The sequence below is a fragment of the Drosophila gunungcola genome, assembly GCF_025200985.1.
Source record: "Drosophila gunungcola strain Sukarami chromosome 3L unlocalized genomic scaffold, Dgunungcola_SK_2 000031F, whole genome shotgun sequence".
Classification (NCBI taxonomy): domain Eukaryota; kingdom Metazoa; phylum Arthropoda; class Insecta; order Diptera; family Drosophilidae; genus Drosophila; species Drosophila gunungcola.
Window position 1 is genome coordinate 1,051,052 of NW_026453183.1, and position 17,918 is coordinate 1,068,969.

The window sequence follows — 17,918 nt, forward strand, 5'->3', positions numbered from 1 at the left end:
CTTCACTGTGTCCACAAAAATTAATCAAATATTTTCAAAACAAACCATTAAATTAAAATAAAAAGGTTTAAATAAAGACAAAAGTAGATACGGATGGAGTACGATAAGTGCTTATCGAAACTTGTAAAATCCTGTTTTTCGCTGATTTGGTAAGTGGTAAAATTAAGCGGTAATGGGAACACAATCACTTTAATATTTAACTTATATTAAATACTTTTAAATATTTTAAAATCAATTATTTTCTTTGCTGGCGCAATTGAATCCGCCAGCCATTTGCTTGACTGAAAGCTTCCGTGAGGTTACGAATAAAAAAATATCAACACCGGGAGTTGAACTCATATATTTTTCTCCCATAATTTACAAGATTTTCAAAAAGTATAAATCGTGGCTTCAAAAATAATATATAGTATAGTCCATTGCCCGGCGAAATTTGACAATTTTTTAAATTCTCCACTTTAGGTTAAAAAATTAGAAAAAAAATTACCTTTTTATCTAAAGAAATAGAAGCAAAAAATCTAATTTGTTGATTAATTTTTAATTTGATTTTAAATTAATTCTTTAAAATAGGAAAACAAAATTTTGCTCCTAGCTTACCAAATATTTGAGAAATATTAGTTTGAACTCGCCTATTCAGCACGTTTTTCTACCTTTCTTCAAATTCGGAAAAAATTTTCCGACATAGATCATAATTTGGATTTTTCAAAAACTGGATCAAAAGTTTTGCAAAATTAACCACCACGAAAGTAAGATTCATAAGTACCCTTTTGTTCCTTCACTGCGTTACAAACTATTGTCTTAGTTTAGTTTATAATAAGGAAAACTCGAAATTTTACGAAATTAAATTAAAAAAATAGTAAAAATTAAAAAAAAAATCGCTTAATAAAATTGGTCTAAAAAATGTTGACTTAAAACGTACGCTTAAAACCGGCGGCTTAAAAAATGGTTAAGCGAAAAACGCCAATTAACTAAGAAAAATAAGATTTATGAAAAGTTTCAAGTCATTATGTCTTCATTTACCAGTCAATCGAAAATCATGAAAATTTAAAGTCGGGTTTAAAACATAACAAACAACAAATTAAGACAACGACAAAACAGGGGAGGTACAGTGATTAAATTTTAATCTGTGTAAGGGTGAAGTGAAAATTAAAATATTTTTAATTAAATTGCAGAGGTAGAGTCAAATGTATTGAAGTTTTTTCTAACGGGCAATCGACCAAGCCTACTTCATTGTCAATGCAGATGATGAGTTTCTGTCTGCTGCAGATGAGCAAATGATGAGCTCGGTGTAGAATGTAGATGATGCTGGGTCGGTTTGTGATAACAATGTATGTTAAGGATGCGGAGAGATGAGGGTCGCAGTTAATTATTTCTGACTGCTGACAACGATGTCGATGCTCTCTCCCCTGTTTTGGCCTTTTTTCTGCTTTTCAGCATGTTCGATGTGGACACCCTGTTTCAATAAAAGAAACCAGCTACCTGAGATTGGCTTCCCTTCTCAGCTTTCCACTTCCGACGGACTCCTTTGTGCTGTTGCGCGCTGTCTTTTCCAATTTGGCGAGCAACCTTGTATATGTCTGCTTTCTGTTCAGCAAATCCATTTTTTCTGAGATTCTTGAATTCCCAACTAGTTGTGTATTTATGCATGTTCATTTGAGGTCATAGGACTGTTTTTAAATAGGCAAGTTCGTTCTGAATTTACACTGGCAAGACTTGATTTAAGAACAAATTTTAGAGCTCTACTTACACCAGCAAAAACAAGGAAAACTTCTAAGTCTGGAAAACTTCAAACTTTGGCCACTTGCCTATGGTTAATATTTTTTATGGATACTACAATACTTGGCTGGCTGGTAGACATTCCATTGTTTGGGCCAATTTCTAAGCAGAACTTTTTACTCACTCACATGTTCTAGTAAAAATTCGGAATTCAAGTGTCCTCTGTATAGCACTCGTTTCATCTCGTCAAACATAAATTGTGGCTTGTTAAGGGGGCATGGTGGCAGCCAAGAGCGAGCCTTGCCACTTTTAATTATGCGGCCTAGACAAATTTATTTAAATAGTTGTAGGCGACTTAGTAGCAGTTAGTTAGCAGCCAAAAATTCTTTGTTTGTCTGCCCAACAAAAATGCAGCTTAAAGGCTTAATAATTGAGTTTTGACTCCACATAATCGTCGAGATAAGCAGCAGAGAAGCGGCAATTTTTAAATAGACAAGGCTACAGTTAGGACTAATTAAGGAATGATTATTTTGCCGGGCTAGGGAGAATGTTTATCAATCAACCATCCGGTTTCTCGTCCTCAGGGTAAGCTTAAATTAGGCTTTTTTACTGAGAAATCGTAAAGAGTTTGGCGGAAAAACAAGTTTTACTCTAAGAAAGCAAAAGAACGGGACCAAGAGATTTGAGTCGGCTAAAGCGACTGAATGGAAATACAATCTCGGATGTGATTGAATCAAGCGAAACAGGATCCTTCGATTACTCACCGATGGCCAAGGCCGTTTCCTGGGCATCTCCAGTCACCATCTTGACCCGCACTCCGCTCTGCATCAGCATCTCGATGGACTCCCGCACAAGGGGCCTCGGTGGGTCAGTGATGCCGACCAGGCCGCAGTATATCAGGTCTTGCATGGACCGGCCCTTGGCCAGCGCCAGCACTCGGAGGCCCTTGCGACCGATCTCGTACGCCTCAGCTAGGAACTCGGCCTCGTTCTGCTTTGTTAGTGGTACCGCCTGGGTGCCGAACTGGTATTTAGTGCACTGCGGTAGCAGCGTCTCCAGCGCCCCCTTGGCGAAGAAAATCTCCTCTTTGTTGTTAGTTGTACTTGTGAATGCACTTGACAGCCATCATCTTCTGCTCCGAGCTGAAGGGGTACTCCTGGATGCGAACATAGTTCTCGGCTGTGGCGTACATGCCGTTCTTCATGGCCACCGCCACGAGAGCTCCCTCGGTGGGCTGGCCTAGCAGCGTGCCGTTTTGGATGTAAGCATTGTTACAGACCGCCCCGATCTCCAGGAGGTTCGTAATGTTGGCCTTGGCCATCTCTACGTTGTTGCAGTTCCGGATGTGGATCTCCCCCTGGTCATTGTACCCGGCGCCAGTTACATCTGCCATGTATCCGTCGGACGTTATGATGATCGTTGCCGTCATCTCATTCTTGGTCAGAGTGCCCGTCTTGTCGGAGCAGATGACGTTCACGCAGCCCAGGGTCTCAACGGTTGGCAGCTTTTTCACGATAGAGTTCCGCTTAGCCATCCGCATCACCCCAAGGGCTAGAGTGACTGTTACCACGATGGGCAGGCCCTCGGGAATGGCCGCCACAGCAAGTGAGACGCTGATGTTGAACATCTCGGATAGAGGCTTGCCCTGTAGCCAACCCAACAGCATGATGACGCCAATAATCAAAAAGGAGTAGAAGCTCAACTGGGCCCCAAGGATGTCCATCGACTTCTGCAGCGGAGTCTTTGGAGCCTCCTCCGCCTGCATCATCTTGAAGACCTCGCCGAACTCGCTGCGCTCTCCAGTGCTGACAACGATGCCCTTGCCGTTGCCACACCGCACCAGTGTGCCCATGAAAGCAATGTTCTTCATGTTGCTGTGATCCTTGACGTTAGAATTGTTCAGCAGGACATCAGTGATCTTGCGTGCCGGCTCTGTCTCGCCAGTGAAGCTGCTCTCGTCAATAGCCAAGTCCACTGCCTCGAAGAGGCGAACGTCAGCGGGCACCCGGTCGCCCACGTTGAGGTGCACGATGTCCCCGGGAACCAGTTCGCGTGCCAGGAAGGTGTCTAAACGGCCTTCGCGCAGGCAGTGGCACTCGGGTGGCACGAGCTTCTTCAATTCCTCCAGGCTTTTCTCCGAGCGGTACTCCTGGATGAAGGCCACCGTGACCACGATCAGGATGGCGATGGTTATGCTCACTGCGTCGTCAAACTGCTTCATGATTACGGACACCAGAGCTGACCCAAGGAGCAGTAGAATGAGTGGGTTCTTAAACTGCTCAATGTACTTCTTCCAGGTGGGCTCCTCCGCGACGAGCAGCAGCTCATTGTGCCCAATGATCTTGGCACGGTACTTAGCCTCTGTCCATTTGAGACCAGTCCGCACGTCGACTTGCAGTCGTCCTGCGACCTCGGAGGCGCTGTGAGTCGATGATTCCGAGGTCGATAACAACATTTCGGGTGTGAGGGTTAACCCCGTCTGCAAAGAGAAATAAAACAGTCAAATACTTTTGAAATCTTTGTAATGGATCGGTAATTGACTTGAGTTTAAGAGCTTATAATAATAACGTTTCGGAACTGAGGGTAAGGATCTTCTGGGAAGATAGTAACATTTTGAAATCTTATATGTGGAGCATGCACACACGCCTCCAAGCTCAAACCGAACTTAGTTCAAAAAACTCCTAAGCTCGATGTCTCCACAAACAAACAAATTCAAACGCTAACAACATGCCCTTTCTTCACCAAAGTATCGCTCATTTTCTATACTCGACAAGTTTGAAAGACTACCCGCTGAGACTCCCAGCCAGTTACATATGTCCATTTTTTCGTTTAAGTTATCTACTCTCCTTTCATAGTAAATAAGCATTGTCTTAAAGCTTATTGAGAGGTTTTTTTTCTTATTTCGTGTGGTTTTTCGAGGTTTAAATGTGGAATATATTGTACACGTTATACATTGGCATTTTAAGTATCTTGTTGTTAAGTCATACAAATATATTGGCACATAGGTGGATTGCGCCCAATTTAGAAGGCATCACAAGGTAATCACAAAGTCCATTTTTTTAAGCATCTGATAGTGAAAAATTTGATGTTTGCCTAAAAAGGATGTTCACCGACTCCAAGAATGGCATTCGTGGAAAATTCGATTTAAAGTAATTCTTAGCCGTAAATCGAACATAAACAAGAAGGAAAGCAAACTTCGGCAAGCCGAAGTTCATATACCCTTGTAGCTATTGCATTAATTAAATACTTTTGAAAACATTTAAATTATGATTTACTTGAGTATGTGCTGAAAAACATTGAAACTATGATGATTTGCAGCTCAATTATTAGATAGTTATTTTATATATTTTTATTATTTCTATGGGAGCTATATGCTATAGATGTCCGATTTTGATAAAATTTATACCATAATTCTGAAATAATTAAACATTGCTATATGTCGAAGAACTAAACAAAAAATTAAAAAACAGAAAAGTTATAATTTTTTTCATTTATTTTTCCGATTGTTCCTATGGGAGCTATATGCTATAGTCGTCCGATCCGGCTCGTTCCGACTTATATACTACCTGCAATAGAAAGACAACTTTTGGGAAAGTTTCATGCAGATAGCTTTAAAACTGAGAGACTAGTTTGCATATAAACGGACGGACAGACGGACGGACAGACGGACATGGCTAGATCGACTCTCCTAGTGATGCTGATCAAGAATATATATACTTTATAGGGTCGGACACGTCTCCTTCACTGCGTTGCAAACTTCTGACTGAAATTATAATACCCTCTGCAAGGGTATAAATATAAGTTAAAATTTCGAATCATTAATTTTTTATAGCATTCCAATTATTTCTATGGGAGGTAATCATATAGCCCGATTTTAATAATATTTCAATTTCGAAAAACTATGGTAAAACAAAAAATTAAAATCTGCAAAGTTACAATTTATTTTCCTTTTTTCCCCGATTGTTCCTATGCTATAGTCTTCCCATCCGGTTCCGACTTATATAGTACCTGCAACAGAAAGACTACCTTTGGGAAAGTTTCATGGGGATAGCTTAAAAAATGAGGGACTAGTTTGCGTAGAAGCGGGCGGACGGACGGACAGACAGACTGACGGATGGACAGACGGGCATGGCTAGATCGACTCTCCTAGTGATGCTGATCAAGAATCTATATACTTTGTAGGGTCGGAAACGTCTGTTTCACTGCGTTTAAAACTGACTAAAATTATAATACCCTCTGCAAGGGTATAATAGGTTTTAAATGTCCAGTTCATTCAGTTAAAGTTTTATCTTGGCCAACAACCTAAAAATGTCTAGCACGCCTGGGAGCTTGCTCCACTCAATGAGCTGAGCTGTTAAAAGGAATCATCAATCTTCTAACTCCGAGCTAGTTGTATAACTCAGTTTCTGTTATGCATTTTCAGCATGAAAATTTATCATTAGGATAAGACGGGAAAAAACACGAAAAGTGGTTTGACCAATAGGTAGTCATTTTAAAACTATCGTCGCCGAGCAAACCTCCAAAATAACATTTATTTATGGGAGAAGTTCTTTCTCTGCCTCCACTAAACTAACATTTTCCTACTCCCCACACCTGAAGGGCCCATTCTGTGCAAACATTTTTTGTTTTTTGTTTGTTTGTGCCCCCATCATATTATTCACACCACACCCCAGGAAGTAATATTCTCTTTTTTGGCTTGTGTGTTAAAATGCAGAACAAAAAACTAGCGCACAGATGTCGCTTGCTGAAGTGCAAATAGTGAGGCTTTGTTGCATTGAGAATTGTGCACTTGACGGTTCTTGGGAAAACATTCTAAAATATAGTTGTGAAACGTGATTGTTATATAAGAGTATGTGCTTCGACGATCGAAAGTTGCTTTAAAATTATAATGGAAAACAGGCGTACATCTCTAAAATGTTGCACTAGCGACTCCCACGTCAGCTATTAGTGATTTACGGCTGCCGAGAGTACCAGGCAGTCCCTTCCCGGAAAACCGGATAGACTCCATTTGATAGAAGGGGGGACTAAATATTATATAAGCCATACCTAACTAATTTGCAACCAAGTCTTGGGCCATTAATTTCAACAAGTCGGCTTAGATTAGCAATGCAAGGGTTTAACCAGAACTTCAAGTACCACAACTACGAGAGGCTAGCAAAAAGTACTCCTGAATCTGGTATTTACAATACGTATAACACTCTGTACCTGTTCCTCAATGAAAATACTAATGGCGCGCCTAGCTCTGAGCATCTTTCAGGGCTTCTGGAAGAAGAGGAACTCATCAATATTAGCAAAAGTTTCTGTGGACTGTGGACTGTGGACAGATAAACGACGATCGGTGAACATTTACTTAAAAATAACCACAACCACCAACCCAAACATACGTGCCCACAAAGGTATGTGTGTATGGGCATAAACATACAAGTTAGAGGGGACCACTTACGTCAGAGGCATTGATGACTATCATTTTGGTGGAACAGAAACGACAACAATTCTTATCATTAGCGCGAGAGTGGATATTTTCCGACCTTCTCGCGACTCCACATTCGAGGGTGCACGCCAATCGGTTCTGGGACTGGGTTAGTGCTTGATTTATCCGTTTGGTCACGCACGAGATGGGAGCATGAATATTAAAGTTTGTCTGCCGCAAATATCTCTCCGCACATGGTGGGTTCCGGAAAAACTGCTTGTGAGATCGCCCAGTTTTATATTTTATTCGGAATTTGCAGGGTTTGTTATTTTTGTTGAGACAGCATTGAGACGTGCAGTGGGAAAGATATCTCTCGGTAAATCTGAATCGAAAATCGCAGTCAGAAGAGTAGGTTATTGACAGCCCTCGAAGATCCCGCAAGACATCAACCAGCTATACAGGAGATAACACCAGACCAAATACTAATTAAACAGTGGATAATGGTTAGCACTAGCTGTTGTTTCTCATGGTGCTTTACTTTGAAAAAAATATGGTGTCCATAAGTTGCCATTAATGTTTTTGTTAAACAAAAGCTCAAACGATTGTTATTGCTTTTCTAATATGTTTTTGTTTTCAGTTTGCTTAAATTGTATCTTATTGCTGTATAATTTCTTTGGAATAACTCATTATATTTTGAAGGCCCTAACGACACCTTCTTTTCAATTTTTTTAAAGGTCAAATAAGATAACATAACTTTTACCGTCTTTAGTGGTAGGTTACTTATTTGAAAATCAAAAATGTTACACAGTGTTAATTGCCTTACATATGTATGCAGATATAATAAAAGACTGAAATTGCTCGGATTTTTTATTTTATTGAGAGGTATTTTGTAATTTTTATACCCTTGCAGTCAGAAATTTGCAGCGAAGTGAAGGGGACATTTGAAACTTTTTAAAAATATGTCTTCCTAATGCCGGAAGCATTTAAGTCGGAACGAATCGGATCAGACGACTAAATAATAAATCTCCCAAAGGCTCAATCACAAAAAAGAAAATATAAAAAAATTATAACTTTTGTTTTTTATTTTATTGTTAGTTCTTCGATTTATAGTAAAAGTTTATTATTTATCGGACGATATTAACAAAAAGCTACTTTGGGAACAATAATTATCAAATAGCTACTTTGGGAACAATCGGAATATTACAAAAAATAAATTAAACAAATTTTAGATTCTCTAATTTTCAAGTTTATTGTTATTACTTTTGTATATAGTAATGGTTTACTAATTTTTAGTCGGAAGACGATATCATATAACTGCCATAGGAACGATCGAACAATTTAGCTGAAAACCATCTTAGCATCAATGTTTTTAAACAAATAATAATTTTAAGCATATAATTCGAAATTTATATGTTTTAAAAAATATATAAACTTCGGCTTGCCAAAATGTGCTTCCTTTCTTGTTTTTCAGTTATTTTTTTGTTCAGTTGGGTATGTTGTTTAAGCCTTTTGTTTTCCGAGTTTTTTGATATATTTATTTATTTAGTTGTATAGTGCACTTCTCGACCCATCCTTAAATATATATCCCAATAATAGGTACTTTTTTGCTATACATACCTTAAATAATTAAAACAGGACCTTTTTTGAAGCAAACTGATTTTAAGTCGAAATTTTATCAAACATTTTAAACGAAATCGGTTAATCAGAACTGAAGATAACGAATAAAATTGGCATAAAAACAGGTAAAACCTTATTAATAATAAAAAAATGGATAACAACATATATAAACATATATTAAATCGGTGGAGCTTCATTTTTTCGGCATTATTATCGGTTTGAACCGTATAGTAATATACACGAAAAACCGGAAATTTAAGCTTTGTCGTTTTTAAACATGTAAGCACAAACTACGAGGTAGAGTATTTTCACCGATTTTAGAAACACGAATTTAAATTTGTTCAAAAACCTGTTAACTGCCAACCTTTCTTGGTTTTTTTTTTAATAATACGAAGATGTTAATTCCAAGATATGGCCATTTTAAAAAATTTCAAAATTTGAGCTCTATTATAGTTGCTGTACAATTAATATAGATATAGACATGGCTTTAAAAAGCTGTAACAATAATCTGGGGACAGTAGCCGAGATGTGAAAAGTTTTTAGCTATATATTGTTCTGTTTCAATAAAAACTATAGTTTTCATCATTATTCCGGCTCTCTATAGAATAACGTTTGTAAAATATTTCTCCCTAGCAATTGCAAATAGTAAAATCTACAAAGAATTGATTGTATTTCCAGACCTGAGTTTTGGTTGTTACATTTTGGTTCTTCAAGTGAAAATGAAAAATCACATTTTAATGCTCAGTGCTTAGAGCATCCAAATAATCAAACTTAAATCCATTTATTGTTGTTAGGGTCGTAGTAATGTAATTATTAAAAAAGGCGACACAGTTTTGTTTTTTTTGGCATTTCTTTTTAAGCGCGTACACTAAATTAAAACCCAAAAATATCCTAGAAAATTAACCATTTTTAACATTGAGTTTTAAATTTTTGTGTTAACCAATATCCACTGTAAAATTGTAAATTCTTCTAGTGGAAGCGGGAAGCAGAAGAATGATACATACATATGTATGAACATACATACATACATATGTATGTACAAACGCCGCTTGACAAACAATTCTTGAGAATTGTGGGCCAGTTTCTCCAGCTTGTAGAAAATCGATAACGTGGCCTAGATGCTTTGTTACTTTGCTGAATTTACTACGGGCCAAGTCGGTGCTTTCAGATTCGATGTTTTAGCACTGAACACATTCACTGGTACCCGAGATCTGGAGTCGCACGTTAATTTCTGATCGCTGCTTTGGAAGTTTGGAATACGACTAAACAAGCAGTTATCGGCCAGGTAGTCAGGCAATTGAATTAATTGAAATGTAAAGCGGGAGTTGAGGTGGGAGCATCGCGACAAAAAAAAAACACAACAACAGAGACGGGACAGGTGAAAGAAGGCGGCAGATAAAATGAAAAACAGGCGACAATCACGGCACAACAACAACAACAGCGACGAAAACAATTCACGCGAATGTTGAAGAGGGACGCAGACACTAACAGCGGACGCGGGCAGTGCAGTCGCCGTTTTCTTGTAACTCACGCGTCAGCTGGCAGGGGGCGGGAGGCGTTCTAAATAACTGTGTCACATGAAACACAGACTGTTTTAATTCACAAAAAGGTTTCGCTTTGTTTCACTTATTTGTTTCCCGATATTGAGACACGCGCAGGCCAAGAAAAATGACGAATGCGATCGAGCGACGTGTACAGATTGAGAGAGAGAGAGAGAGAGGAAGCGCGGAGCGAGAGGGCACTACTAACAGCACGGACGGTGCTGTTGGGGCGCAAAATCCGATTTTTCGAGAGAGGGAGAGCGGTTCTCAATGCCGCAGAAATTCCAATTAGACTTCATCCCATGCTCTGTTATTGGTAGAATTATTTATTTGTGTGGGTCAAGTTCAGATTGGAGTTGCGCTCGTGTCGTGTTTTCTGACTCGAATCAAAATACTCACTATAATTATTTAACCGACGCAGACGTTATTATATTTTTTTTTATAAATTCATGGGAATATGTAAGGCTAGAGTGGTTTATTTAAGTTAGAGTGGCAAAAAAAAATTTAAACACACTAAATAAATCATTTCATATTGCATTTTTTGTTTAGAATTATTTTACCTTCATAAATATCTACATATGTACATCTAGTACAAAAGTCTAAACATTCAATATACGCATAAAAAATCGTTTTTTTTTTCAAATTTCTGGATTAGAATACCCCCTTATTGCAGACTTGTTTTATCTGGAGCCTTCCCAATGTATTCATTTCGCCAGAACATCCTTCAGACCAAGCCGAAATTGTACATTGTTATATACTTACATATATGAAAAAAATGTTAACTTCATATTTTTTAATTTTTTTTTGTTTAAAATAACGCTTTTAGTTTTATTGAAATCGGAAAACGATATCATATAGGGACCATAGGAACGATCAAAAAATTGAGCTGAAATCATCATTGGTTCGATGTTTGCTTTTTTTTTTTTTTAATGTATTTCCCAAACTTTGAAAAAATATAAAATAGTTTTGAAGATAAAAGAGTTATCCTGCATTTAAATTGTTTTGATAGTTCAGATGTTGAGGTTGTTAAAGTTTTGGAACGATCAAAAAATTGGGCTGAAATCATCATAGGTTCGATGTTTGCTTTTTTTTTCTTGTTTAAAAAAATTTATTTCCCAAACTTTTTGAAAAAATATAAAATAGTTTTGAAGATAAAAGAGTTATCCTGCATTTAAATTATTTTGTTTTTTTTTCAGATGTTTTGATTAGTGTTCGGTTGAATTAGGCTGTGAGCCAATGCATAATTCGTTCTCATCGCGATGCTTGCCCCATGCTAATGCGAGTTTGAAAGGATTTTTAAATTTAATCCATATGTTAAATATGTTCTTTGTAAATTAATATTTACAAAACATGTAACATTTTGCATCTTAAAACTTGATTCAATTGCTAAGTTAAAATATTCAAGTTATCTGAATTGAAAATATAAAACAAAATTGGTTGAAACAGGAACTGAATTTGATCGGTAATGTGTTGCAAGTGTTCGACATGCGCCGATCTATAGCTCAGTTGATAATGCTGATCGGGGACCTTGAGATGTTTGCAGTGGGATGGTGTGCGCTTATTGGCGATTTTGCTTACAATTGTTTCGCCACTGCTAATTACTCAATTACATGGGGCCGCTATCTGTAGCGATCTTTATTTTTGGAAAAGCCTGTCCATTGTGTCGCCGCTGCCCTTCCAATTTTCTTATGCAAATTTTCTACACTGGCCAGCGTGTGAGATTTCCTGATCGCTCTGCCATTAGCACCATTCACAATGTTTGGGAATCTCCCACTGCACTAACGACCATAAATAATCGCTTCGCACTTTTAGATACCTCTGCTCCGCGTGACTTGTTATAAATTGCATAAGCAGTTAAGCAGTAAGCAAGGACAATCTGGTGATGTGTACGATTTTCCCAACTGATCATTAACAAATTTATTTTTTGTTTAAACCAGTTATCTTAAGAGGTTGGTCAAAGTAATCGTTATAAAGTATATACATATGCATATTCTTGATCACTAGAAAAGTTGATATTTTCATGTCTTCTACGCAACCTATTTTCTCAGTTAGAATGTGCATAGAATTAGCAGTAAATTAATTATAAATTAGTTATCCGTAAATTATTCGTGCAAAAACAAAAATTTAAGCCCAATTTTTTTCAAAGTTATCCAACGTTTTGCTTTCTTGATAACCTTTACAAAATCCTTTTCACTAGAAATTTCATTTAAATACATTTATACACAACACATAATTTAAACTACATAGTTATTTAACCGTTTCTAATGCTCTACTTAGGTCAGCAAACACAAATACTACTTAATATATTCTCCTCAACTATAATTAATGCAACTGTTTACAACTCTATTTTTATACCCTTGCAGAGGGTGTAATAATTTCAGTAAGAAGATTTCAACGCAGTGAAGGAGACGATTCCGACCCTATAAAGTATATATATTGAATTGTATTGATCAGCATCACTAGGAGAGTCGATCTAGCCATGTCCGTCTGTCTGTCCGTCTGTCCGTCCGTTTCTACGCAAACTAGTCCCTCAGATTTAAAGCTATCTGCATGAAACTTTACCAAAAGTTGTCTTTCTATTGCAGGTAGTATATAAGTCGGAACGAGCCGGATCGGACGACTATAGCATATACATAGCTCCCATAGGAAGCAGAATAAATAAAAAAAGTTATCTTTGCTGTTTTTAAATTTTTTTTTAGTTCTTCAAGATATTGTAATGGTTAAATATTTTAAAATAACTGTTTAAATGTCATCAAAATCGGACGACTATAGCATATAGCTCCTATAGAAACAATCGGAAAAATAAATGAAAAAATAACTTTGTTGTTTTTTTATTTTTTTTTTTAGTTCTTCGACATATAGTAATGGTTAAATGTTTCAGAATTACGGTTTAAATGTTTAGAAATTTTTTTTCATTGTTAAATTATTTGACAGTTCAGAATTACGCTTTTAGTTTTATTAAAATCGGAAAACGATATCATATAGCTGCCATAAGATCTCAAATAATTGAGCTGCAAATGATCATAGCTTCAATGCTTTTAAACATACAAGCAAGTAAATCATAATTTTAATGTCTTCAAGATTATTTAATTTTTGCGATGGCCGCAAGGGTATATGAACTTCGGCTTGCCGAAGTTTGCTTCCTTTCTTGTTTTTTTTTTAAATCTAATTGTAGTCCTAATTCTTACTTAAATAGATTTTTTCTTGTAAGTTTGTCACTGATAAAAAAATATAAAATGCATCGATCATCACAAAAAAAATCTGGTTATGTATCATACTACATCGACGTTTCTTCCAGTTCTACTGCTCACGTCGCGCACAATTCCCGCGAAATCTACAACTAAAAAAAACATTGTCTACCGTGGCTGGGTGCATATTTTAATTTTGGGGGTTTAATAAATTTTTTCCGTTCCGTTTTATACACATTATTGGAAAGGATACTAGCTAGCTTAACACCTAAGTAAATTACAATTATTTAAGAATCAAGATAAGGTAAAAGGTGCAAAAAATTACAAAAAACTTTTTACCTTTTTTACCCGTTACTCGTAGAGTAAAAGGGTATCTTGTAATCTTTTGAAAAGTGTGTAAAAGTTTAAAAAGGACATATATTCTTGATTAAGATGACTAGCCGAGTCGATCTAGTCATATCCTGGCGAAAAGTTTGACATTACTTTTGTGATGAATCTTAGCCAGTTTATACCTGTTATATTTCAAATAACTTATACCTTAACCCAACCTAGAGGTCTTTCCACCATTTTTGGCATATAATTTGGCGGGAAGCAAAGTTTACTAATGACGGCTCCTTGACAGCCAACAACAATGGCGGCAACAAGAAGCCTCTTGGGTACACACTGCGGTTTTTGGGGCAGTTAGCACTCGCTCGAGTTCTTTATTAATTTACGTTGCTTACTTTGTAGGACACAAACACAAGGAGGGGGGAGGGCTTGGTCTATTGGCGGGGCAGAGTTTTTTTGGGGAATAAGTTTTTACCTCCTTTTAAAACATAGTTGTTACAATTTTCGGCATCAATTACATTGCGATCGGTGAGGCAAAGGTACGAGCACGGCGTAATAGAAAATAACGTTACTTTTGCTTTGAGACAAGCAAGAAGTTAATAAAACTAAATTTAATGAATTTCTAATTGATGCCAGCTTTCACGAACTTCGCATTTTGATAGCCTTCTAGATTTCCTGCCTGGTTACTATCCATGTGGCTTACATTTGTGGTTTTTTGAACTTTTTGGCATAAAAGTCATGAAAACGGCAAAGCCCAAAACCAGAACTTCATTCAGGCTTACCACAAAGGGAATTCAGGATTTAAGCTGCCTCATTCGACCAATGGTGGGCCCTATTCCAAGTCCCCGCTTATAGCGTTTTGTCTACGCTCATCGTCTATCGGTAATTGACATGCATTTTCTAGTTCAATAATTGCAATCAAGCACCCTCAAATTAGAATTGTTTATCTTCTCCAATGCATGGCACTAAACTTGTCCATGAGCCTAGGCTGGCCGAAATCAGATGTGCAAACCCGGAAATGCCACTTTTGTTGACACTTTATCGACAGATGGACAATGATTGAAAGCTTTTAAACGGACCAGTTGTTTCGCAGAATCATTAAATTTGCAAGTTTGGTGCAGTTGGAAAGGTTTGAGTCCTTCAATTTGGTTTTCCTATGAAAGAACCCATTTGTAGATGGGTTTTAGTCACTGAAACTAACTACCAAATTCCCATTTTCCAAGTGAATAAAGCTTACTCCAGGCTATTAATAATCTTTTTTGTTACTATAAAGGAAAGCAATATTGACGCTCAAAATGCATATTCCAGAGGATCCGCCCTTTCCGATTGCTTAAAAATCGAGTTTGTTAAGGTTTAACACCATATTTGTCAATTTTAAACTTTTTTGTTAAGCTTTATCGATAGTTTATACTCCTCACAATATCAAGTGAAAGAGGCAAAAACGTAAATTGAATAGCGTTATTCCTATGAACGACAGCTAGCAGGTATAAACCGTTTTTCCGTTTACAGATCGACAAAATAAAACTGAGTTCTCTTGAATATGTTTACTATACCTACGTCATTTTTGATTGGTTACAAATTGTAAATTTGGCATTACTCGCAGAAATAAGTGCGGGCATTTTATAGTATGATTACCGACCACTGCTTTAAGCTATAGTGACTCGTTGTAAAAAAATTGTGCTCGTTTAACTATAGGGATATTGTCTGAGCTTTGACATTTAAAACATTTTAAACATTAGGACTCAGTCGCATTACTAATTGATACATATTTTTTTACCTGATGTTGTATTACACATGTTGGCAAGTATGTGCAATTTAAAAATGTGAAAAAGTAAGGCAATGGAACGGTTTTTTAAGAAAGTTTAACTGAGAAAGTTTATCAACTGTGAAATTTCAGCATAAGAAATATTTTTAAAGAGGCAGTATTTTCCCAGTACAATTTTGTTAGACTGACTTTAAATATCTGACCACTAGAAGTCACGCATTTATCATTCCAATGGCATAGCTCAGCTGGCTAGACGCCACGATGAAAAGTAGAAAATGGGGTTGTGGGCGTTTCAGAGCCACGTTACATGAAACTGTTGGCCAAAACTGTGCGTTACTTAACGGCCAAAAGCAGGGCTCTCCGGGCGTAAAAAATGGTTAGCAAGTGCACCCATTTTTCTTGGTCTCCGTGCCCGAGGGCTTGGGTCACTGGTTAGTTTGCATAGCAAATGTCTCATGAAAAAACTAATTCCGCAGAGAAGGAAAATTCTAACGAGCTCGCCGGAAGTGCACGAAAAAAGCAAAGTGTACAGAAACGACAAGCTCAAGTGACGGCAGAGAAGGAGTGAATAAGGAGAGATGATCAACATTTCGAGGACTCGAAAACTTTATTCGGCATTCAATACTCGAACAGGAGGTGCCAGCACGAGCGCTAATGATGAGCAAATGGACTATGTAGTCTCGTTAAAGATGTGATGCGATGACTCTGCAATTGAGAAATTCCATAAATTTTGACAGGGGCCAGGATATGAAAGCTCCACCAAACTTTCCAAAGAGAGAGGTTGAGTTTCGTTTAATGACATGAAGTAACGCATCGAGTCAAGTGGATTCGATCCGCGAAGTCATTGCAAGCGAAAAAGACTTGACGTTATACATTAATTGTTGAAGTAAGTCGAGCCTCGCTCAAGTGCATATGGGAGGCGTTCCCTCGACTCCAAACTGCCATCTTACTGGCATAGTTTACGGCATGTAAGCTGCTTACCCAATGGCTTCGTCCGGGCACATGATTTAGGTTGCAGGTCCTACGATGGCGACCCAACATTTTATGCGTCATTAAGTGCAGCTCAACGGCAAGTGGTTAAAGCTAACCAACTTTTAACTTTTGGTCGAATGGACCCGCTGCTCCAGACGCGAATCAATCTCAATCTTGAGAACCGAACCCAGCGGAGCCAAGCCAAACAATTGCGGCGAATTGTATTTGCAATCCAATCTGGGTAACGTCGATTGCCAATTTTCCTGGCACCCTCGCTAGATCCCTTTTCCCAGCGTGCACGAAAGCTTCTTAATGGAGCCCTTAAAAATATGCAGGCCGTCACTTTTGGCCCCGAAACAGAAATCCTATTAAAAGCGGAGGTAGGAAAGCGATTCGAAAGGTTGACGGGAAGTCAGGGAAGGAATGTGAAGTGGGCGGAAGTTATTGCCCTGCGCCTTTGCATCTTTTAGGTTGCATTGTGAGTTTAAGAAAACCTCTACCCTTAGCTAATTCCCTTGCATATCTTCAAAAAGGGGCACGCATAGCTTCCATGAGGAGCAGCCCAACTAATTCGAAGCGAATGAAATACGTTTATTCGTTATGGAAAAGAATAAATCTCGAATGTCCCAAATATTTAACACACGCGATGTTCTCCTACTCCTTGCACGACTGAGTATGTCTACAGAAATAACAAAACATGCAAGCTTCTACAGAAGATACTTTTGATAAGACGAATAGGGTGGTAGGGATATTATTATAGTTTACAACGCCTGCAGTAGGATGCCAGCTTGGGGAGAATTTTCCACTTTGACACTCGAGAGCCGCAGGGAGATAAAAAATAGACAGACGAAGAGGTTGAGTTGGGAGTGAAGGAGGTCTCATCTTGTCCTATAGACGCAATTTCGAAATGCACAGACGGCGGTTCACAACGACAAGGACAGACGTCGCATACAAATGGGTGTTGGATTCATTCCTCCCACAGGACCACCTCACAGGACCATTCACCATCTAACTGGTAATGGACCAGCTCAAAGAAGTTGGGTCGACTAAAATCGAACTTTCGAAATTTGAAAAGTGAAATCGTTTGCCCATTTTTTGCCCACTTTTGCCCACCAATTCGTTTTTTTGCCCACCTCCAGTTTTGAAAATATGGGAACTTTGAAAATTTTCGAAGATTTTCGAAAACATAAAAGTTGACTTTTTAAAAATTTTTTTTTATCGCAAAAGAATCGTTTGCCCACGTTTGTCCACCTTTTACAATTTTGAAAAAGTAAAAACTTTAGAAAATGTACAACTTTTAAGTTTTCATAATTTTTACCCACTTAAACGATTCTCTTGCGACTAAAAAAAAAAATTTTAAAAAGTCAACTTTTATGTTTTCGAAA

General features: G+C 37.7%; 1 protein-coding gene across 1 annotated transcript in view; it reads right to left on the minus strand.

Annotated features, from left to right (window-relative positions):
* The window catches only part of LOC128260222 (calcium-transporting ATPase type 2C member 1-like), a 43,953-nt gene that overhangs the window by 7,663 nt on the left and 18,372 nt on the right, over positions 1–17,918 (minus strand). The window contains 2 exon segments of the mRNA XM_052993031.1: positions 2,478–2,808; positions 2,810–4,192. Coding sequence (XP_052848991.1) covers positions 2,478–2,808; positions 2,810–4,192 — 1,714 coding nt within the window.